We start from the raw sequence: 25,562 nt of genomic DNA on the forward strand, positions 1-25,562 counted from the left end.
AAGGACTCGTCGCCGGTCAACAGCGGTAACAGTGCTAGGTAAGTGCTCTACCACTGAGCTACAACCCCAGCACCTAGTGTTTATATTTAAATATGTATCTTAAAAATTAACTTTGTCAAGGTACAAAGGCTAACCTATCAAGCTTAGAAGAAAATATAGGGGAATATCTTCATATATATATATATATAGGAATATCTTTTCTTTTTCCGGTTTTTTTTTTTTTTTTTTTTGGTGGTGATGCTGGGGATCAAATCCAGGGCCTCGCAATATGCAACTAAGCCACGTCCCCAGTCCTTGTGTGCTTGTCTTATGTTAATTTAAGTCTCAGGTCTAACTGAAAAAGCCTAAAATGTAGAGTCAAAATTTTTCCTTTCATATTAGTGTTTTTAATTTTATCTATTCCATTAGGTGAGAAACAGTATCTCAATATGGTTTTAATTTGAAATTCCTAGATGTTGAGCCTCTTTTTCTGTGTTTGTTTGCTATTCTAATGTCTTCTGTACATTTTAAAAATTGTTTTTTTCAAATTATTGAGTTGAAAGAATTATTTAAATATTTCTGAATATAAATTTGTATTGGAATTGCTTTTCCTTAGTCTGTAGTTTATTCATTCATTTTCTTTTAATTTAATTAAATTAATTAATTTTGGTACTGGGGATTGAACCCAGAGTTGCTCTACCACTGAGCTACATCCCCAGTCCATTTTATTCTTTGAGACAGGTTCTCTCTAAATTGCTGAGGTTCTTGCTAAGTTTCTTAGGCTGGCCTTGCAATCCATAAATATGTTGTATATATATGCATATATATTTAATACACGTTTTTTAAAAAGCATTATACATGTATTTAAGTACAAATTTTACATGGTACAGACACTTTGGTAAGGATTGAAATGAGTAGAACGCCTTCGATGAAGAAGCTGGAGAGAATGACCTGCTAAATTCTGATGAATCTTCTTTGCCAGTTAAAGAAGCTTCCCTAAGCCCATGGAAACAGCTTTGCCATGCTTGGTGATAGCATCATACAGCCTGTTCTAAGGGGATTAACTTAATTTTGATTGCCTTTTCCTTCTACAAGATATTACACTAGTCTATTACATCGATGACATTATATGAAATGTTAGTGAGGAATGAACGAGAAATAGGAAGAAGTTTAGAATAAGAGAAAGCACTGCAAGAAGTCCCAACTATCTATCGCACAAGCTACTCTATTGGTCAGAGCCTTGAAGATTGTAGGCAAGCACTCTACCCTGAGCTATATTCCTAGCCGCCTTCTAAAAATCTAACAAAATTTGACTGGTGACTTGGATGACTTTTGATTTAAAGGACTATTCAGTGAGCTGAACTCAAGTAACCTTTGTAACAAGGTAGATGTCTCAATATCCAGCTCCATCCACATTTAGGAACCCAGACTTCCTTGAGTCCCCACCCTATTTTGAGGGATGTTTATGTTAAAGGATATTGTAGATACATAGGGCGTGAGTTGTGCCAGATATGCACTGGTTTCCCATGTCCAGTGTAATGAATAATTTTATGTGTAAACCTGAAAGGATCATGGGGTGCCCAGATATATGGCTAAACATTGTTTCTGGGTGTGTCTGTGTTTCCAGATGAGATTAACACTTGAATTGCTGGATTGAGTAAAGCAGATTCTAAATAAGGCCCAAATAGAAAAGCAGAGGAGGAGAGAATTCATCCCTTCTACCTGTTTGAACTTGCAGCATTGGACTTTTTCTGCCCTTAGATGGAGATTTGCACCATCTGCTCTTCTGGTTCCTAAGCCCTTGAACTTGGACTGAATTGTGTCTGTCTTTTGGGCCTGCAGCCTAAAAATAGCTGATTATTGGTCTTCTCAGTATTCAAAATCATATGAGCCAATTCTTCATAATAAATTACCTTTTCTTTTTTATTTCCCACTGGTTCTGTTTCTTTAGAAACCCCTGACTAATATGGATTTTGGTATTTAGAGTGGTTCAAAAGGAACAAAATGTTAAGAATAAATTTTCTGAATTGCTTTTCAGGGATTCTGAAGTTGGCACTCTCATTAAACTTAATAGCCCTCTTTCCAGATGGAATATGTATATAGATGTAATAATCCTCTTTCCAGTAATAAAGACAGTCCATAGCATGGTTTGGCAATAGAGATACATAAAATATTTTCATTGGGTACTCCTAATCAACCACTTATAAAAGGCAAGGAGCTAGGTGACTGTTTCAAATGTTTTAGAAAACTGTTGGGTAAAATGAGGTAGACTGATTGTTCCTAATATCACTTGATAAAGTGATGCAAACAAAGGATGAGTTCAGGAATTCCAGTTTTTAGCTCAAGTGACCAAACATGATCTACAAGTGTTTGTGTGCCCTTATGGAGACTTAATCTCGCGTCACTGCACAGCTCAGGCTGATGAAAATTAAACACAGAATCTCATCTTCCCACTGGCTGACTTGCAGCTGAAGTTGAAATCCCAACTTTTCAGGATGTCTATTATTAAACTGAGGGCACCGATTGGGAAAGAATGGAATCCTTTAAGTTGTGATAACACATGAAAAGACCTCCATGAAACTGGAAATACAAGAACCACTAAATTCTGGTAAGTCTTCTTTGCCAGTAGAAGAGGCTTCCCTAAGCCCAGTGGAAGCAGCATCCCTTTGTTTGGTTATAATACCCTCCAACCTTGCCTGAGGGAATTAACCTCATATTGTCGTGAAAATTATAATGGCCTCCCCTCCCACCTCCCAGCCAGTTGCCAAGGTAGACAATGCTGATTTTTTGAAGGACTTATCCTCATCACCCATCTTTGGGATAAATAGACCTATAACTAGACTCAAGCCTCATAGGCTCCCTAAGATAAGGAAATGTTACCCATGACAAGGTGCATAATACTCCAAAAGAAATTACCTGAGTTTTCTCATTTATATGAAAAGAAATCTGGGAAAATGTGTGGGGAAGGATACTAAGGATGTGAATAAATGATGGGAGAAACATAAAGTTGGATCCAGTCATATTGCTGCTTGGGAATTTAGGAGTTTACAGTTTGGATAGGTGAACCATGAAGAAAAAATGGCCTACTGTTATAGTTTGGAAATGAGGTGTCCCCCAAAAGCTCATGTTTGAGACAATGCAGGAAGTTTCAGAGGAGAAATGATTGGATTGTGAGGGTCTTAACCTCATCAGTGAATTAATCCCTGATGAGATTGAGTGGTAACTAGAGGCAGGTTGGTTGTGGCTGGAGGAAGTGGTTAATTGGGGGGGCACGGCTATGGGGTACATATTTTGTATCTGGAGCTGGAGTCTCTCTTTGCTTCTTGATTGCCATGATGTGAGCTGCTTTCCTCCGCCACCCTCTGCCGTCATGATGTTCAGCCTCACCTGGAGCCCCAAGTAATGGAGCTGGCCCTCTCTGGACTAAGACATCTGAAACCATGAGCCCTCAAATAAACTTTTCCTCCCCTACAGTTGTACTGGTCAGATCCTTTAGTCACAGCAGTGAAAAAGCTGACTAAGACACCCATAGTGAGCAAACTGGAAAGCTAGTCCTGCCTTGATTTAATGTAGAGGAAGGGATTGAAGGTCTTAGGAAGATTGGAATGTTAAGACTTGTCTCTTAAGACCTATTCACTCACACTAGGAGGTTGAGAAGAAGTATCTTTTCAACAATAGTGTGAGAGATAAGTATTTGTCAGCTTTTCATCATTTTGACAAAATACCTTGGAAAATCATGTTAAAGGAGGACATTTATTTTGGCCCAGTTTCAGAAATTTCATTTGGTGTTGTGTGGTCCTGTTGCTTTAGGTCCATGATGAGGCAGAACACCATGGCTGGCAGCATGTGGCAAAACATATGTTCACTTCATGGTGGCCAGGAAACAAAGAAAGAGGAAGGGTCTAGGTCCCAATATCTCCTTCAAGGGCCTACCCCTATGGCATAACTTCTTTCACTAGGCTCTGCCTCAAATATTTCTACCACCTCTCCTCGGCGCCACCAGCAGGTAAGCAAGTCTTCAACAAGTGGTCTCTGGGGGACATTTAAGATCCAAATAGTAACAGTATCCTGGTAGGTATTCTTTTCAGAGCTTCCTGGTCAATCTTTGTAGGCTAGACCTCACACTGTGATAACTGTAGTTACTGATATGGGAAATTTAAATGAAAGGGGAATAATAGATCCTAGGGTAGTGGGGCAAAGTGATTGGGGGAAAAATCACTGAAGTTAATGTGGCATAGTTTTCAAAATAGACATCAGAACCAGAGGAGTAATAAGAATAGTCTGCTTGCCTAGACCAATGGCTTTGGTGATCATGGTTTTCCTGTGAGTGAAATAGACAGGAAGTCTATTAACTTTGTACCTAATATGTATAAGCACAAAAGTTCTAGGTCAAGTGAACAAAAACCTAACTTGAATCATAATGATGAAAGAATCTTAGACCCTGAATTAATTCCCAGACTTAGTCAGTTTACAGAAGTCCTTGAGCGAAGCAGAGGCTGGGTCCTTTAAGGAAGGATTTTAGTACATTACTAAGAATTTAGTGTTAAGTGTCTCCCAGTCTTTCCCAAAGGTACCTATAGCCTTTTGACAGGGTTACTATACAAGGTAAAAGACAATAATCAACTTTTGTGGAATACTGGATACTGGCATTGTACTGACACAAATTTCAACAGACCCAAAATGTTAATGTGGCCCACAAAGTGTTGGAACAGTGTCTATGCAGGCCCATCTCCCAGTGTATCCTGTGGCTATTTCTCTTGGTCTAGAATACATACTCAACAGATGGCAAAATCCCCATATTGATTCTCTAACCTGTGAAGTGTAAGCAACTATGGTGGGAAGGCTAAGTAGAAGCCACTAGGACTTATTATCTATTAAACCAAGAGCATTATAGATGCTCTTCAACTTAAGATGGGATTATACCCTGATAAATTCATCCTAAATTGAAAATATCATAAAGTGAAATATGCATTTAATATACTTAACATGCTAGACATCATAACTTAGACTTACCTACCTTAATGGGCTCACAATAGCTTACGGTTGGGCAAAATAATTTAACACAAAGCCTACTTTATAATGAAAGTGTTGAATATCTCACATAATCTATTAGCTTAACAATGGGGATATCTCTGAGGAATGTGTCATTATGCAATTTCATCATTATGCAAACATTAGAGTGTGCTTATACAAACCTAGATGGTAAAGATCAATCACTTGATGTATCCTTTTGAAACAATCCAGAGACATGATAAACATGAGAAATGTAAAGCTTCTGCCACCCTAACATGGTTGCAACTGTATTATTATTATTTCTGTGGTGCTGGGGATTGAACCCAGGTCCTTGTGTATACGAGGCAAGCACTCTACCAACTGAGCTATATCCCTAGCTCTGCAACTGTGTTTTTTATAAGTAGGAGTATACTCTTACTTTTTTTTTTTTTAAAGAGAGAGAAATTATTAACATTTATTAGTTTTCGGCGGTCACAACATCTTTGTTTGTATGTGGTGCTGAGGATCGAACCCGGGCCGCACGCATGCCAGGCGAGCACGCTACCGCTTGAGCCACATCCCCAGCCCCGGGTATACTCTTAAAGTATTTTTACAGTCATCTGTTATTCAATGTTATACATAAGGAATGTGTAATGACTGGCACATGTTTCACATGACTGGCAGTGCAGGAGCTTTACCATGAACACATAATGTTCTGTGCTATTATGTTATGATTCCTGTAATGTCACTAGATAATCAGAAATTTTTCTGATTATCTAGTGACATTATAGGATGTATGATGGAACAACATATATGCATTCTGTCAATGACTGAAACATTGTTATGCTGAGTATGACTGTACAGTAATAAAAACAGAATGGTTGTATATGGTACAGGAGACAGCGATTGGCATTTTGTAGACTTAAGGTATGAAAACACAAAACACAATTGCCAAAATGCTGGAAACACACTAGAGTATTGGTTGTTTTCCCTCCTTATCATGTGGAATATGGAGAGCTGTGGCTGGCTACTACTGCTCAGCATGCAAGAGAGTATTATAACCCATAGCTCTGGCCTGGGAGGATCAAAATTCAAAAGCTGAAGTGCTGTTTCTATTTAACGTGTGCCGCTTTGGCAAAATTTTACATTTGAAATAATTGTAAACCAAGGATCATTAGTACTAAATTCTTAAGGGTCTTGAAGAGATCAATGCTATAAGTTCTCAAAGGATGCAGGGGTGGTGATCCTTACCACATCCCTATTCAACTCACCTATTTAATCAGTGCAGAAGACAGATGGAATTTGGAGAATGATTGGATAATCCTAAGTTTAACTAGGGGATGGCTCCCATTGCAGTTGCAGTACCAAAAGTGTTTTCATTGTTTGAACAAATTAATGCAGTTCTTGGTTTCTAGTACCTAACTACTGATCTGACAAATTTCTTTTTCTTCATCTTTATTTACAAAGCTGAGCAGAAGCATTTTGCTTTCAGCTGGTAAGGCCTAACTCAGAAGTATATAAAAATTATCCACCCTATGTCATAATTTAGTACACAGAAATATTAATTGCTTTCTCCTTCCACAAGGTATTACATTGGTCCATTACATAGATATTAGGCTGACTGGAGTCATTGACTCGGAAGTAATTTAATCTTATGAGTAAGACATTTGCATGCCAGAATATAATCTGGCAAAAATTCAAGGACCTCAGTAAAATTTCTAGGGGTCTGGTGATATATGTTGAGATATCACATCTAAGGTGAAGGGAATGTGGTTGCATCTGCCCCTTCCCATAACCACAAAAGAGGTACACCACCTAGTGGGCCTCTTTGAATTTTGGAAGAAATGTATTCTTTATTTGGGTGTGTTACTGTGGTCGATACTGAGTGACCTGAAAAACTGCTAGTTTTGAGTAGGGCCCAGAACAGAATAGGAGGAAGGTCTGTAATAGGTCCAGACTATTGCTCAAGCTTCTCAGCTGCTCAGGCTACATAATCTGTCAGATCTAATGACACTTGAAATGTCACTTGCAGATAGGGATGTTCTTTGGAGCTCATAGTAGATCTCTATAGGTAAATCAAGGGGTATATCCTTTTTGGAGCAAAGACCTTTGTAAATAAGTACACTCCTTTTGAGAAACAGCTCATGGCCTGCTGTTTAGGCCTTAGTGGAAATATAACACTTGTCCACAGGCCACCAGTTATCATGTAACCTGAGCTACTAATTGTGAACTGGATGTTATCTGATCCAAGCCATAAAGTTGGATGTAAATAGCAGCACCCCATCATTAAATGAAACTGGTATATAGGTGATAGGGCCCAAACAGGCCACAAAAGTACAAGTTACATGAAGAATTAGCCCATATGCCCACTACTGCCTTTTCTTTGCCGTTCTGTACCTGTGACCTTGTAGGAGTTTCCTATAATCAGTTGATAGAGGAGAAGACTTGTGCTTTTTTTTGTAGATGGTTCGATATGATATGCAGCCACTACCCTCTACAGTGGAGAGCTGTAACACTGTGGCCATTTTCTGGGACATTTGGGTATGACAGTGGTGAAGGGAAACCCTTCCAGTAAGCAGAACTTCCAGCAGTGCACCTGTGTGTTTACTTTGCTGTTACTTCAGCTTGACTAAAAGCAGTCTTAAACCATTTGATTTTATTGGACAATTTTTCTAATTTCTGTTTTATTCTAAACCTATTTCAAATAATCACAGCTTAAAATTCAACCATGTATTAAGGTTTGACAAAATAATTTATTAAGAAAAACTATTCTGTGATTGTCTGTTAGTCCATCAACATTACAAAAATGGTGTTTTACAATCACACAATTGTGCAAATCAGATATAGCAGAGGGAGAATTACCACTTTCTAAAGAGTATCATTTGTGATTACTGGGAACAAGGGCCAGTATCGTGGTGGTGGAAGGAACAAAGAAAATAAATATATCTTAAAGAAGAATTAATGTAGCTTCATAAAATGAAAATTTAATAACTGAGTAAATTTACTCTGTGATTTTATTTCATATTACACAAATACTAAACAAAGTTTCAGTAGATATACAAATCAAGTTCTCTAAAGAGGTTACTTGCAAAGTTTCTAAGATTTTTAGCATATCTAATAATTATTCGAAGAATTTGTTAAAAGTGCAGGTTTATAAGCCTAATTACAAATTAAGATAGAGTCTAGGAATCTGTAAATTATTAAATAACTCAGTGACTTTGATAAACGATAATGAGGTTACTAAGAGTTAAGTCTGTCCTTATTTCATGTTTGAATTGGACAAATGATGATGAGTAGGTCAGAATAGACATTATTAGTAAATCAAAGCAGAAGCAAGAATGAGCAAAATGTATTTAAGCCTTTCTGATCCTTTTCAGATTAGAAAAGACTCCAGAATCAAGCTAAAATAATCTGATAATTAGAAACTTGAAACTGAGGTTACAGAATAGGGGAATAATAATCTGAATGGTCATTTTTAAAGAGATGCTAATTTGATGGTGTGTACTGAAAACCAAAAAGCCAATTAGAATGTTTAGAATTAAATAATAAAGTATAAGGAGTTACTTTACAATAGAAAATGTCATCAGAAATTTTGGTTAAAAAAAAAAAAAGTTGAACTCCCTCCTAACTGAAAAAAGTTGAACTTCCTTTACATATCTGAGGATAGGAAGCTCAAATGCTCAAATTCACATTAAATATAACATTATAAGACACCCATTGTAAACATAATAATAACATCAACAATAATAGCAGTAAGTATAAAATAATCTTCAACAGGGTTTTCAGACATTTACTTGCATGATTCTTGACACTGCACAGGAGTTCAGTAGCAGTTTGAATTGCCTAGGAAGATTATTAAGAAGTATTATTATTTTTTTAAATTAAAACAAATTTCATCAAGTGTTATAAATTAAAAAGAGCCTTCTTATGTTCTAGAAGGCAGATGAAACAATATTTATACTCTGCAGCTTAATTTTGTTTATAGTTCTTTATATACTATTTAACCTACTTGGATTTATAGTGAAAGACACAAAGATTCAGCCAAAAGAGAAAATTTGCTTCTGCAAAACTACAAATTAGAAAATTATTATTAAAGGCCTAAGAGACATTTAGGTTAAAATGTAAATGTTTTATACAGGGAATAAAAAATTTGGCAGGGAGAATATAGAAGCAAAAAAGTAAAACAAGGCTTCAAGGAAGATCTAATTTTAAAGGGGCTTAAAGAATAGACAGGATCTAGATATACAGAAAGAGTATGACAGGAGGAAAAAAAGCATTATATGAATCAATCTTAGGAAGAATTTCTTATCTATAAAGGTATCAACAAATTTCCACAGTTCATAAAAAAAGGTAAGTTGCTAAATGCTGTGAAAGCAAATCCAAAGGAAGAGGACAGTTCTATACATGTACTCATTTCTTACCTTCTTTTAATGGAGTTTTGAGGGCAAAATTTTCTTTACTTTCATGATGAAAGGCCTTTGAAGGATCAAAGTGTTTGATACCCAGAACTTTATTCAATTCCTCCTGAAGTTTTCTCTCATTTTGTTTCTTTTTAGCAAGCTGAGATCGGAGTTTTGACACCTCCTACATGAGAAAAGTATAGAGAATAAACAATTATTAAAGATCATGTAGGTAGAAATGTATTATTACCAACGTTGCAGGCAAACTGGGCAAAAATCACTATTACACTTTAAAAATGAATTACAAAATGCCTTTGAACAGCTATGCAAGTGAGATAGACTTTTAAGTCTTTTTGTTTCTCTGTAAGTACAAAGTTATTTTTCTAATAAAAGTTCTACTCAAAAGAAATTGCAGAAATCAACTACTGGCATGATACCATACAAGCTCTGCTAACTTACTTTCTAGTGAAAAAATTTATAAAAAGGCAATCAATTAAGGCCTCTGAAAAATGGCTACAAAGGCAAAATACTAAATGAAGAAACATTTATTCAAAAAGATCCACAAAAAAATCTGTAGGAAACCTGAAAGTCTGGGGAATTTCAACCCCAACTGCTCTAGCCACACAATCCTTCCTTCCCTCCCAACTTCCACAGACTTCTTGCCAGCAAGATCAAGGCATCAGACTTTCTCATCTTGCCCAAATTCTATTGCTGTAGTTATATCCTGTGCAAATGCAGCTGAGGGTGGAAAATCCCTTCTTCTGCTCAACCTCACCTATGGTACAGGGGTTTGACTAGGACACAGTATGTTGAAAATACTGTGACCCTGATCACCCTTGCTCAGGCACAATTTCATGCCAGAAAAGGCAAGCTGAGAAACTTTCCTTGCAAGATCTCAGCTCTAAGGGCAGATGTAAAATTCAAAAAACCTCCCACTATCCCCAATTTCAGTTCTAGAATTATAGCTCAGATATTGTCTGAAGGAAAAATACACCATAAAATAGCTCCTAATTTCTTTCCAAGGGAAGTGATTTCATTTGGAAGAGATTTCACATGCAGAGATGAAGCCTAAGTGTGCTCTAAAGAGCAGAGGTGGTTGTGGTGAAAAGGAACTGGGAGAAGATTAGGGGTAGTCTAAATTGTAAGTGGCTAATTTTGTAGGACAGAAATGGGGAATAAAACAGCTGGGATGAGCCTTTCCAGAATCAGAATAAATACCACACAGTACTCTCATATATCACTCCTACAAATGAACCAGAATTTGATTGGATTAATATATTTTTTTTAAAAGAGAGAGTGAGAGAGGGGGAGGGGGAGGGAGGGGGAGAGAGAGAGAGAGAGAGAGAGAGAGAGAGAGAGAGAGAGAGAGAATTTTTTTTTTAATATTTATTTTGTTTGTATGTGGTGTTGAGGATCGAACCCCGGGCCGCACGCATGCCAGGCGAGCGCGCTACCGCTTAAGCCACATCCCCAGGCCCTGATTGGATTAATATTGTAGGCAATTTGTATGCCTTAGAACACTACTGAAAACAGCCATGAACCAGCAACTAGTAGAGTTATCAGTCATGTGTGTCAGTAAAAGACAGGAAGATAGCACTACCAAAGCAAGACTTACGCCAGAGTAACTAAGCATACCCAAACTATACCTCCCTGAATAGCAACATCAGAGGTACAACAGTGTTGGGAGGCAAGGTTGTCATGTTTGGCAGTATTCACCCTAGATCAACATTATTAGACAAGTGAAAACTACAAGGCAGGTATTAATTTATACACACTAGAATGGCTAGAATCAAAATGTTAGGTGATATCAAATAATGGTGAGCATATGGAAAAAAATGAAACCCTATATTGCTGATAGAAAGTAAAATGGTATAGCCCCTTTAGAAAACAGTTCTTTAAATGATTAAACAGAGCTACCATAAAACCCACCAATTTCACTCTTGGGCATATAACCCAGAAAAATAAAAATACATGTCCATATAAAAACTTGGATTTTTTTTTAGGGGGAGTATATTGGGGATTGAATGCCAGCGTGCTTTACCACTGAGCTACATACCCAGTCCTTTTTTTTGAGACAGGGTATTGCCAAGTTCCTGAGGCTATCCTCAAACTTGGGATCCTTCTGTATTAGCCTCCCCAGTTGCTGGGATTACTGGCTACTGCCCCTGGAGAAAAAACTTGTATGGAAATGATTACAGTACGATTATTATAATAGCCAAAAGGCAGAAAAAACTCCAAATGGCCATTAACTGATGAATACATAAATGTTTATTCACACAATGAATTATTATTAGTCCATAAAAAATGAATGAAGTACCAAAACATTCTACAACATGGATGAATCTTAAAAATATTATGCTGCTTCAAAGAAGACAGTCAAAAAGACTACCTATTATTTGAGGCAATCAATTAGTAGTTGCTTAAGGTTGAGGCTGGGATAGAATGAGGAGATAAGAGGGTAATGGTAAAAAGAACAGGATTTTATTTTGAGGTGATAAAAAGTGATCTATAATCGTGATGCTGCTGCACACATCTGTGAATATACTAAAAACCACAAGTTGTGTATTTTAAGTGGGGGAATTATATGGGATATGAATTATATCTCAGTAAGCCTATTAAAAATTTAAGCATCTTGGGCCAGGGGTGTGGCTCAATGGTAGAGCACTTGCCTAGCATGCGTGAGGCACTGGGTTCCATCCCCGGCACCACATAAAAATAAAACAATTAAAATAAAGGGTATTATGTTCATCTACAACTTAAAAAAAAATTAAGTATACAAGTGTTTTTGAACATTGTTTGCTTTTATGGTATTTACATCAAGGAATTTGCTATTTTGCATACAGAAATGGATGTGTAAAGCTTTATACATTCTTCCAACTACACCAGTAATTTTAAATGTATTAAACCATAGCTGGAAAACCTGAGAACACTGAATATCCACCTCGTAAACACTAAAATAAATCCATTAATTCTCTGAATTTTCTCTGTAAACTGTTATTTTTTTTCTGAAATAGAAGACTTTCATCATACTTAAATATTATTAATAAGATATTAAGCCTTTAACTTGAATACTAAATAAAACTAAATGCTATTAATAAAACTAAATGCTATTTTACAAACCGATTTCAGTTGGCTATTTTCATCTTTCAATTTCACAACATGCTTGATTTTTTGCTTCAGATTCTGATGACCCAATAATTCCGCATATGAATCTCTTATTTTATTTAGCTGCTCCTGAGTTGCACCATGTTCACTCAACAAAGCCTGTTTCTCTGCTTCAAATGCATCCAGTTGAAGCTAGAAAAGATTTTTTAAATGAAATAAAGACTTAAAATTATTAAATTTTACAGGTTTCATACAGAGCATAAAAAACTAAACCCCAAACCAAACCAAACCACAGTATGCTTACCTATTTTCAAGGATCTCAACAGATTTTCTGATAAATCTTTTAAATTTTTTAGTTTTCATTTTAAATATCATTAAGACAGAGGAAAAGAAACAAGAAAACCAACTAGATCTATCTGATACAGATAGATCTCAAGTTATAACCAATGTGTTTCTACTGTATTTAAGTGCCAAACTTAGCATTTATCCATTTCTTCTCTTAAAATGATACTATTTGAGCTGGGTGCAGTGTTGCTTGCCTGTAAAGCCAGTGGCTCGGGAGGCTGAGGCAGGAGGATCATGAGTTCAAAGCCAGCATCAGCAACAGGGAGGTGCTAAACAACTCAGTGAGACCCTGTCTCTAAATAAAATACAAAATAGGGCTGGAGACGTGGTTCAGTGGTCAAGTGCCCCTGAGTTCCAATTCCTGGTACCCCCACCCCCCAAAAAGATAGTATTTGAGATAGATCATAACAAAATGCATATCACAAAGTAACATAGATTAATCATCGAAAGTTTATTATCAGGACTGCCTTCTGATTGAACTCTGGGGTACTTGTCCACTGAGCCACATCCCCAGCCCTACTTTTGTACTTTTTAAGTTAGAGACAGGGTCTCAACTGAGTTATTTAGTGCCTCGCTGTTGCTGAGTCTGGCTCTGAACTCTTGATTCTCCTGCCTCAGCCTCCTGAGCCACAGGGATTATAGCATACGCTACTGTGCCTGGCTAGAAAGCAACTTTTAACCTGTAAAGAGTATATTAAAAACTTATGCGGGCTGGGGTTATGGCTCAATAGTACAGTACTTGCCTAGTGAGGCACTGGGTTCGATTCTCAACACCACATATAAACACATAAATGAATAAAGGTGAATCAATAATTAATAAAAAAGACAAGGGCATGAAAATTTAAGTCTGGTAAAATTTTAAATTATATTTCAATAAAGGTGGACAAATTTTATGCATAATCCATTTTATAAATCTTTAATTGGAACTTAAACACATATAAGTTTAATTCTAAGAGACAAACCTGAAAAGGTTTTGTTTTCTTATACAGTTCTTCATAAAGGAGACGCCATTTATTAACTTCCTCAGTTAATTCTGCCACTGTGTTTTCTTTCCCAACTTTTCTATATGGGAAAATTAAATTAAGAAAACATTAATTATAAAAATTAATTACGAATTAGAAAAAATAACCATTCATGGTACTCACTTTCCCATTCTAACTTACCTTACTTCTTCCTCTTCCAGTTGCTTCTTAAAGTCTTCATCTTGTTGTTTGAGTTGGTTCTGCAAATCAGTTATCTTTTTAAGAGAAGAAACTGTCATTTCTTTAATTTCTACTTCTTTCAGTGCTGATTTGTTCTGTAGATCTACAAGCATCCTTTGAATTTGAGAGAAAAGTCACTAAATATTTTAGACATTGATTTTTCTTTCACGTCTTGCTTTTTAAAATCAAACTAAAATACCCCAAATAACTCAAGTATCTTAATTTTATGGATTTAAAAAAATTATAATTTAAGATGACCAAAAGCAAGCCATGGGACAATTCCCTGCACCACTTAGTAGCTGGATTTTGACAATATTAAGAAGTTTTAATGGTTCTAAGATATTAGTGTGAGCAAGCAGCTTATTCATACCTTGCATATTCTTGATTTGTGCTTTCAGTTGTCAGTATCTGATGTTGAACATCCTCTGCTCTTTTTTCAGCCTTGGCCACTTTTTCCTGTAGTGATGAGTTCTCCAGTCTAAGATCTTCTAGCTCACTAATTATTAATGCTTTATAGCTTATTAAAAAGAAAAACAAAGTTAAAGTATTTTTCTAACTACTATGAAAATGACAAATAGAGTGAATCAGTTTATATTTTACATACTCTTCAGCAAAGTTAACAAAACTTTATAATATATTCCTGCACTTACCCAAGTAGGAATTCAGACTTCTAAGGTAAGTGTTATGAAGGGAATATACAAAGCACTTTATGTTGGTAAAATAGGGGAACCTACATTTTGGTTGGTGATTCAGAAAAGGCCTTTCTAAGAAATTTAGAATTAAGCTGAGACATGATGTGTAAGGAGGCATTAGCTAGGCAGTTAGGGGAAAGTATTTCAGAGGATAAAGCTGATATGAAACTGAGGTAGAACAAAGTCCACTAAGGGGTCAGAATGGAATCTAATGAATAAGAGAGGCAGAAACAGAAGCCAGAGGCATGAAGCCAATCAGGGGCACAATGGGTTTACCTAAAGAATAAGGGAGAACCATTAATTTGTATGTAGATTACTCCAGAGATATGTGGAGGATGGATCCTGAAAATTGGAGGATAGAAAACCAGGAGATCAGAAGGAAGACAATTATTTATCATCCCAGGTGAGCAATTACGGAGGCTTAAACTAAGGTGTTAACAATGGAAAGATGGGAGATCTCTTTTGTAGGCAGAACAGAAAAACTAAAGAGATTAATTGGATGTTGGTGGAAAGGGAAAGAAAAACAAGTCTAGGATTTATGGAGTGAAAGGCTGGAAGATGAAGATGTTATTGCTTGCAATTAAAAAAAAAAACGTGATAAAACAATGAGAGAATAGAGGCAGAAAGAGAAAGAAGACCAATAATTATTTGATGCAGGTTATTATCAGGCAATAATAAAATATCTACTTCAATATATCAAGTACACAGAGATGTATGATATGGAGCTGAAAAGATAAGTGTGTTTGAAGAAAGAAATTTTCCTGTCATTAGCATACTGATAATATAGAATGAATTAAGACTTCCTGAAGCACTATTTTTTTAAAAAGTTTTTTTTATAGTTGTACATAGACAGAATGCCTTTATTTTATTTGTTTACTTTTATGTGGTGCTTAGGATTGAACCCAGTGTCTCACACCAGCTAGGCAAGTGCTCTGCCACTAAGCTATAGTCCCTCCCCTGAAGCACTATTTTTAAGCCAGTCCCCCCCCCCCCCCACACCCCCCAGTGTCTCATTAAGTCACCAGGCTGGCCTCAAACTTGTCCTCCTACTGTCTTAGTCTCCCATGTTGCTCTAAAGCACTATTTTTTAAACCACTGAGAAGAAAAATTCCTTTAGAGGACACTGTGATTGTGTTATTTACATATATGTTCTGATATATAAAAGTTTTTAGTGAAATATATAAAAATATATATTATTTATCTACATGTTTACCAGAATGTTTCATATAGAGGAATACATCACTAGGAAGGAAGTAGTATTCAATGAATAGGTAGTAGGCAACTATTTCTCCATAGGGACAAACAAAAAGAAATTTAATCTTCGTAACATTGTACACACAGTAATCAGTTGTAGGCAAAAAAATGAAAGTAAAACTTGAAACTTTAAGAAGAAAAATAGGTAAATATCTTCATGTTGCTGGGATAGAAAGAAGTTCTTATAAAATTTATAAATTTAAAAGAATAATTAAAATTTCCAAATTTAAAATCAAGAATTTCCACCCATCATAAGAAACCATGAAGAAAATGCAGACAGGCTACACTGTGGAAGAAAATATTTACAACTCATAGTGCTGATGAATTATCTACAATACAAAGTCATTTTACATTAGCATAGTGGCAAAATTTTAAAAGTACAGCAGCTTTGGTGAGAAAGTAGAACACTGGGTATATTCTTACCCTCACTTTAATAACCAAAACATAAATAAATAAATTTAAAAAAGGAAACAGCCCAAATGTGCAAAGTAAGAATGCACAAAAAATTGTGGTATGTTCATACTCAGATATTCACAGCATGACCATGAACAAACTATATTCTCATGAAACAATATAATTCTGTTCTAGAAATACATAAGGCAGAGTGAAAAAGCAAGTCAAGTCATAGGAAATGACATATGGTATGATGACAATTTCTGTTGATGCTAAGAGTATAATTAGATAAGTGATATTTGTATGGGTATACATGTTATAAAACTATAATGCATGGGGAAAAAGGTGAGAAAATACTAAATGGAGGCTTTGAGACAGTGTTACCTGTTCAGAAATGGCATAGAGATGAAACTCATACAACCAAGTTGTTGAATATCATTATACTTAATGGTTGTCTTTCATGGGTTCACATGTATTGATTTTATACTTTATGCTTTATTATTCATGTATATTCTTTTGTGTCTAATATATATATATTAAAGTGGCAGAAACCTCCTCCCCAAATGGTCTAAACTATGATAAACAAAAATATTAATACACTGTTATATTTTGCAATTAAACTTCTTTTATTTAAAGGAAAAATAGCAAGAGGTAAAGAAGTAGATAAAATACGCAGACAGATAAGCTTTTATTAAGAAGATGGACTGGGAATAGGAATATAATTTTAGGTTAAGACATGTTAGAAATGATTTGTATTGGACATGTACAAGAAGCAAGGAAGGGTCAAGGAGATTTTTTTTTTAAATCATGCATTTTAAAGATGACTGCACATTAACATTAATTCATATTGATGGGGAAAATTCCAGTAGAAAGGTTGAAAATTTTGAGAAACAAGGATCAAATATATAGTGATGTCACTGAAGGTTAAAAGATAGAAATAATCTAGTAGGTAAGAAGACAGTATGACTTTATAGCCATGTGGGTGTTTTTTAAGTTTGATGAGGACATAAAAGTTTTTGAATTTAAGCAAACAATATCAGGGAAGTAAAATAGAAGTGTCAAAAGTTCAAGAATGCATGAAATTAAAACCAGATAGTGGGAGTGGAACATTTCTGAATAAATATAGTGACCAATTTATGGCAAGTCATTATGGTATGGAAAGTAATAACCAAGTGTCATAGAACACGCCTATAATTACAGTAACTTGGGAGACTGGGAAACTGAGACAAGAGGATTACAAGTTCCCAGACCAACAAGTTAGTGAAACTGTCTCAAGATAACAAAAAGGGCTGGGGATATAGCTCAGTGATAGAGCACTGTTGAGTTGAATCCCAAGGACCACAAAACAAAACAACAACAAAAATAATTTAAAGTAGTACCAGCCATCCTTTGTGTGATTACTTTGTTCACAGATTTCTGTAGATAAACACTTCTCCCTGCTCACATTATATTTGAGAGTAAAGGCTCCTAAGAAAAATACCTTTCAAATTGAGCAGTAACATCTCCAAGGTTTTGCACTGTACTATTATACCTTTCCTGCAAAATTAGGGTGGCCTGCATGTGAGCAGCATCATTTTTCTCCATTTCAGCTTCCTTCCTAAGAAAAAGAAAAATTTAGAAGATAAAACGCTAACAACAGATTATTAAGAAAGAGAATACATAGGAAATGTGAATCATACAACTCCTATCAGGACCTGCATTAGTTTAGAGTTTATGGCCTAATTCTCACATTTTTATTTACTGTACTAAGAGTACCGGCTTCATCTTATTTCTTCTGCTCTTATTTTACTCTTTTTCATCCAAATTTATGCATTACTAAATTCCTTTTTTCATATCATATGCATTTAAGTGGGTGTTTAAAATTTGGGGGACAGGAGGTAAGTAAAAGCCCTAATGCAGAATCTTAACAACAAAAGCCCAAAATTACAAGTTAAAAAGTACCCAGATTTACTCAAGTTTCATTCTCTGCACTTAGACACTAATACTAAATATAGTTAAACACTTCTTTTTAAAAGTTCTTTTGGAAAAAGAGTTATAAGATTCTGTGGATTATTCTGATTATATGATTAATCCACATAATTGTTATAAAAAATTCAACACTTAAATGGATTATTTTATATTGACAAAATAAATTAAGTCATCTTTATATATTATAAATCACAGAATTTTTTGAAATATTCATGATAGATTATCAAAATGGTGAAAAAGTTTTTACATAGTTATCTGAGCTTATGAGAAACCTTTTAAAGAATATACAAAAGTAAAACTGTAATAAGCATTGTGTACTTACAAACTAGGTAGGACACTGAAATAAGATAAATAGTTAATCAGGTTCATTAAGCAATGAGTTTAGATTTTTAAAATATACACATCACAGCAAAAGCTATCAAATGTTACTAAAGGGTTTGTAATAAAAACATTTTCTTCATTATCCTTTAGAGAAATTACTTTCAATCCTTAGTTGATATTTTCCTAAGCCTGAAATTTCTAGTCTAGGAGAGACCCTAGAGATCATCTTATAATTAAATTTCTTTATTTTATAGAAAATGACAGAAACTAATGATGTTTTGCTCAGAATCAGACAGTTAGTTAACAGATGCAGTAATAAAATTCTTATGTCTTGAATGCTACACCAGAGTTCTTTGTCTTTAGGATAAATGTCTCAACTATCCTCTGTGAAATTGATATCTACTCAGTTTCTTAAGGTTCCTGTTCTTTAAGACTGGGAGCAGTACAGAACAATCCCCCTAGTTATACTTTTGTACTGTTTCCAAAAAACCAGGTATAAACTCTTAAGTGTTCTTTGCCATCACCAATCACAAAAAAATAGAAAAGAGATTAATAACAAAAAAAAATCCAACAAGAAAAAGTGGGAGATTTACTATAATAATATAGGTTCATATCTAATCCATGGTTCCTTACTAATAAAATGTTTTAGTGATGAGTTCCCAAGGATTTGCAATTCAAATTCAAGAATCAAAATGGATATTTTAATATAAATACATAAACTGGTGAAAGAGGTATAATATAATGAAAGGAATATAAAATTAGAATCAAAAACCAAAATGAGATCTCAGATTTTCTACTTTGATAAATTTCTTATTTTTTAATGTTTTCCATTTCTGGTGTTTTTTTCCCCATTTTGTTTTTTGATTGCTGCCTCATGAAATGTAATGAAAAGTACAACTTATACTATGTAAATTGATGTACACATAGATAAAAAAATGCAATCCATTTTATTATTAAAGGGTAGAGTTATTAGTTTTTTTTCCCCTAAATTCATCATTGTAAAGCTGATGTACAGTGACTTTTAGAATACATAAGAGTAGTAAAATAGCACAAAGCTTCTGTCATTTGTTAACTAAAACTACTTCTGGCTTTAAAAATTTAAGAAGGGACAATACTTTTTATTTTAGCTGTCATATTGGCTTGCACAGACATTCTTTGCATGTATAGACTTTGTCTCTGTCTATTCCTTCTTGAAAAGTAATTTCAATCTCACATATTCACAATTGAGGTGAGAATCTTAAAAAAATAAACCAGGAAATAATTTTAAACATCTCAAATCATATATAAATAAGAGGTACACTATTAATACGAACTCTTTCAACTGTTCTTCTAAGAGTTTTAGTTCTTCTGCTGTAGTTTTTGTTTCCTCTTCCAACTGTTTGACCAGTCTTTCAGTTTGTTCTTCCTTTTGCTGAACTAGATCTAGTTCTTCCAGTGCAAGTTTTAATTCTTCCTTAAAAAGAGTTCTTTCTTTAATCATTTCTTCTTGATAAAAAAATAGCTTCTGCTGAAGACTAGAAGATAATTCCTATATCCAAAAAGATAACCAACAAAATAATTTGGAATGGCATTCTTAGGTTTTATGAAGAGACAAAAAAATTATATATATATACATATATATATATATATATATATATATATATATATATATATATATATATGTATATATATATATAATGAAGTATGAAAACTAAATTTAAGAGTTTCAAAATAACATTAAAAAATATAGATATATGGCTGGGCATAGTGGCATATGCCTGTAATCCCAGTAACTCGGGGGGGTGAGACCCTAAACAACTCAGTGACATCCTGTCTCAAAGGTAAAGCGCCTCTGGGTTCAATCCCCAGGACTATATATATTATATATAAATAAAATAAACATAAACATACATACACAAACACAAACTTTTTTCATGAGCTATTTTCCACATCTTAACACTGTGGCAACTTTCATTTCAGGCTTTTTTTTTCCTATGCAACATACACATAAACTTATAAAACTAAAATTATATTTATATCTGTTTTACAACTGGTTTTTATGTATATATATAATACTATATAAAAGTATTTTATGATTTCAACATTATATAAAATACTTTAAGCTATATAGTACATCAATTATATAAACACATCATCATTGTGAAAAACATTCTAACATTACAAAGAAAGTGACTATTATCTTTGACTACTTCCCACCCCAACTTTAGTTGTCTCTTCCCAGAAACATCTACTAGTTTGGAACATGTATGCCTTCTGGTCTTTGTCAATATATTTATATATACACATACATATTTTTTGGACATATGTAAAGGTCATTATAAAAAATCATAGATAGTTGAGATCTTTCTAACTCAATGTGTTCTACTTCATTTGTTGTAGGTTAACCAAATACATACTACTTCACATCAATGCATGTAAGTACCAATTGTCTCAACCATTACCAATATTTTACATTATTAAATGTTTTAATTTTCACCAATCTTGTAAATGGAAAAATTTTATTTCCATTTCCTTGATTACTATTGAGATGGAGCTTCTTTCATGTTTATAAGATAGGGAGAATTATCTATTTCTGCACTATATTTTAGTGGACTGTTTTCTCTCTCTGTCTCTCCCTCACATACACACACATACACACACACACGTAATGTTATTCATGTAATCTAAATTTTATAATTATATTTTTCCTGTAGTAAGATATTCTTCTAAAGACAACTCTAAATAATCTACATGGGCTTCAAATACAAAAATGTAATAGGAAAGCAATGTTAAATGATCCCTACTTTGCTACATCTGTATTTTAATTTTTTTCACATTATTAATAACCCCATAGTGAACACATTGTGAAGGTGTATGGCTAAGTCCTCAGAATATCCATGGTCATTTCCTCAGGATTAGATTTTAAAATTAGAATTGTTGAATCAAAGGATATATAACAAAGTTTTCTGACAGTGAAATTTATGACACATAATAAGCATTCTTTAATTAAAAAAAAACATTGCAGTTAATTACTTTCTCTTGTTGGAGAAGTGACTCAATTTGCAACTCTTTTTGTTGTAGTCTTTCATGTTCTTGTTTTTCCAGAATAAGCTTCTCTTTTAAGTTTTGCATCTCTGCATTTAGACTTTCATCCCTTTCCGTTTTCCTGCTGAGAAGGTCTTCTATAAAAGGAAAACATTTAAAATACTGTAACAACATACAAACATCATTAAAAAAAACCTAGATACCCAAAATACTTCATTATGCTGGTGTTTAGCACAATTCACAGACCAAATATTTTCAAAGGAAAAAAGCAAAAAATTATGAAGCTTGTACAATTATTACAACATATAACATACATTGTATGCTATATAACAAAACCCTCAAAACTAGTTCTATGTTATCTACCAATTTTAAATAGCCAGTCAAGGGAAGTCATGAATTGCACAATTGTTTCTTTTTCTATCAAGAAAAGCAACATACTGAAATAGAGAATAAACATTATAAAAAAAATTTCAAATACAGAATAACGTTTTCTGTTGTTGATTACATAATTTTAAAAAGGTTGTTTTGACATAGCAGTGCTTTTCTTAAATACAATAATGAACTAACTATAAACACAATAATACCTTTTTCTCTTTCAAGCAGCTCGCATTTAGCATTCAGGTCTTCTACTTGTTTAGACAAGATAACATTTTCCTCAATAGACTGCTTAAGGATTAAAATTTCATGATTCTTCTCTTTCACATGTTCTTCTAACTGGGCAATATCTAGCTTATATTTTTCCACTTGATCTGATGCACAACTATATTAAAAATATTGAAAAAGAACATATCTTTTTAGGCACATGGAAACGGCAAAAAGATGAAAATGATGTATTCATCAGTGTTTAACAAAATAAGGTTCAATATTAAGCTACTTTTTCATATTACCTAATTTCTTCGATGTATTCTAAGAGTTTCTCTGTTTCAGATTTTTCATCAATCTTTTCTTTCTCTATTGAAACACTAAAAAAAAATTGGATGTTAGTTTATTTAATAATTGCACATATAGGAAGGGGATAGGAAAGGCAGCAGAATACAAGAGACACTAGTATGGCAGTATGTATAAACATGGATGTATAACCAATGTGATCCTGCAATCTGGACACGTGGTAAAAATAAGAATTCATACCCCACTTGAATCAAATGTATGAAATATGATATGTCAAGATCATTGTAATGTTTTGAGCAACCAATAAAAAAAATAATTGCACATAATGCCTACAAGATACTGTTGTATTAGGCAAGTGACTGCAGAGTTCAAATTCTTAATCATTAAGAGTGACTTACTTCTCAGGTTGACAATTTATATGCAAGCGGGAGACTAATGATTTTACTTAAGTAAAAAAGATTTTCAAAGGTACTATGACAAAAGAGCTATGATAATGAGAATCATCTCACAACATCCCAAATCAAAGACATAATCTTATTTTGTAGCTTTCTTGGTTTCCTTACCCACCCAAATAGCATTTTGAGTGTCATAAAGTTTTTGTTTCAGGCTATCTGGCATTCAATTATTTATATGTTCAACTCTTTTTAACAACCTAATTTAAGAAATGAACAAAAGACTTAACTAGACATTTCACAACAGAAGATGTAGAAATGATCTATAAGTACACAGAAAGATATTCAAGGTTCATAGTAACAAAGTTACAAATTACCACTTCAAATCCATTAAAAAGGCCAAAGTAAACAGGATACATCAAATGGTGTTAGAAATATAGAACCACCTTGCTAGTGGGGGTATAAATGATACAACAACTTTGAGGTTTTTTTTTTTTTTTTTTTAAATGTTATATATTACCCTATGACCCAAGAATTCCACTTCTAGATATTTACACATGAAAAGTACAAATAAATATCCACAAAAATGTATGTTTATACTTTTTCAGAGTAAGAAACTTTTAAAAAGGCCTAAAATGGTGAAAAGAACAGTAAACAAATAGAGATATATTCATAGAATAGAATGCTACTCGGAAATAAAAAGGAAGAAGAGTATACATTGATGAATTGTGAAAAATTATGTCATACAAAAGAAGCCCCCAACCCATACTATAACAAACTTCTCAAATTTATGATGAAAAATAGGAAGTAGCTGCAGGGATGGCCAGCATTACACAGGTAGCAGTCAGGCAACGAGGGGTATGAAAGTAACTTTCTGAGGGAATGGAAATATTCTCTATGTTATTTGGTTAATGGTCACAAAAATGTATATAACTGTCAAAAGTTATCAACCTGAATATTTAAGATCAGTGCATTTATTATATGTAAATTACAGAAGTAATTATAAAAAAGGAATATTACTGTGCATTAATCACAGCTTCTTTTTATTTATTTATTTATTTTTTTAGTTATTGGCGGACACAACATCTTTGTTTGTATGTGGTGCTGAGGATCGAACCCGGGCCGCACGCATGCCAGGCGAGCGCGCTACCGCTTGAGCCACATCCCCAGCCCATAATCACAGCTTCTTATACCAGTGTTTCTCAGTTTGGTTCTGACTACCATCTCCGTAAGATTACGCTAATGGGAAGATCATAAGCATTTCCTTATCATTGCTACTGAAGATGGGACAAAAGTACTACATTCATATAACTTTCTAGCATTAAATGTTTGAGAATGATTAGGGTTCACTGTCACTTAAGAGAAATAGGGAGGACTGGAGTGTAGCTCAGTGATAGAGTGCTTACCTAGCATACACAAGGCCCTGGGTTTAATTCCCAGCACCACAAAAATAAATAAATAAAAGCATACTCCTGGACCCCAGTGTGGGCTTCCTATGTAAACCATGGAGGATTGGAAAAAAAAAAAGAGAGAGAGAAACAGGAAAATTAAGGAAGTGATAAGTATTGAGGAAAGATTAAAATCTGACTAAGGAATAATTTGCTTAGAAAAGCCAGCGAAGAACTGCTAACAACCTATGGCTGCATCTCCCCAAAGCAAAAAAACTAGAATGAACACAAAATTAGTAGAAGGAAAGAAATAATAAAGATCAGAGTGAAAATCAATGAAACAGAAACTAAATAAAATACAGAAGATAAACAAAAGGAATGTTGGTTCTTTGAAAAGATTTTAAAAATTGACAAACTCTCAGCCTAGTTTAAAAAAAGAAACCAGGGGCTGGGGTTGTGGCTCAGTGGTAGAGTGCTCGCCTAGCATGCACGAGGCACTGGGTTCGATCCTCAGTATCAAATAAATGTAAAATAAAGATATTGTGTCCACCTAAAATTTAAGAATAAATATTAAAAAAAAAGAAACCAGAAGACTCAAATAAAATCAAATACATTTATTTCATAAATAAAATGAAAGGGGTATGCTACAATTGACACTGTAGATACACAAAAAACTCAATGGAGATTATTACGAACAACTATAAGCCAAATTTGACAATCTGGAAGAAATGGATGACTTCTTGGACACATTCAGCTTAACAAGATTGAATAATGAAGAAATAGAAAACCTGAACAGATCAATAACAAGACTGAAACAATAAAGAAAAGTGTCCCATCCAAGAAAAGCCCCAATCATACAATTCAATGCTGTGTTCGACCAAACATTTAAGGAAGAACTGGTATCAGTTCTTCTTAAATTATTCTCACACACTGAAGAGGAAGATATTCTTTCAAACATATTAAATGGAGACAGGATTACCCTGATATGCAAACCAGACAAGAACATAACAATAAAAAAAAACTGTAGCCAGGTACAGTGGCACATGCCTGTAATCTCAGTGGCTCAGGAGGCTGGGGAAGGAGGATTGCGAGTTCAAAGCCAGCCTCAGCCAAAGTGAGGTGCTAAGCAACTCAGTGAAACCGTCTCTAAATAAAATACAAAACAGGGCTGGGGATGTGGCTCAGTGGTTGAAAGCCCCACAGTTTAATCCCTGGTATC

At 34.3% G+C, this 25,562-nt stretch overlaps 1 protein-coding gene across 3 annotated transcripts in view; it reads right to left on the reverse strand.

The window, feature by feature from the left end:
- Nucleotides 1-7,704: 7,704 nt before the first annotated feature.
- Hmmr (hyaluronan mediated motility receptor) overlaps nucleotides 7,705-25,562 on the reverse strand; it is a 29,282-nt gene continuing 11,424 nt past the window's right edge. For 2 of the 3 annotated variants that reach the window (XM_027938676.2, XM_071612005.1), the window contains 11 exons: nucleotides 22,563-22,637; nucleotides 22,260-22,435; nucleotides 21,664-21,812; nucleotides 19,965-20,179; nucleotides 17,843-17,959; nucleotides 14,394-14,540; nucleotides 13,985-14,137; nucleotides 13,784-13,883; nucleotides 12,492-12,668; nucleotides 9,393-9,555; nucleotides 7,705-8,814 (listed from right to left, as the gene is read on the reverse strand). In XM_027938676.2, coding sequence (XP_027794477.1) covers nucleotides 8,795-8,814; nucleotides 9,393-9,555; nucleotides 12,492-12,668; nucleotides 13,784-13,883; nucleotides 13,985-14,137; nucleotides 14,394-14,540; nucleotides 17,843-17,959; nucleotides 19,965-20,179; nucleotides 21,664-21,812; nucleotides 22,260-22,435; nucleotides 22,563-22,637 — 1,492 coding nt within the window. In that variant the 3' untranslated portion in view covers nucleotides 7,705-8,794. The remainder of the gene's footprint in view (nucleotides 8,815-9,392; nucleotides 9,556-12,491; nucleotides 12,669-13,783; nucleotides 13,884-13,984; nucleotides 14,138-14,393; nucleotides 14,541-17,842; nucleotides 17,960-19,964; nucleotides 20,180-21,663; nucleotides 21,813-22,259; nucleotides 22,436-22,562; nucleotides 22,638-25,562) is intronic. The other variant, XM_071612004.1, reaches the window with a different exon arrangement.

The sequence above is a fragment of the Marmota flaviventris genome, chromosome 5 (genome assembly GCF_047511675.1).
Source record: "Marmota flaviventris isolate mMarFla1 chromosome 5, mMarFla1.hap1, whole genome shotgun sequence".
Taxonomy (NCBI): Eukaryota; Metazoa; Chordata; class Mammalia; order Rodentia; family Sciuridae; genus Marmota; species Marmota flaviventris.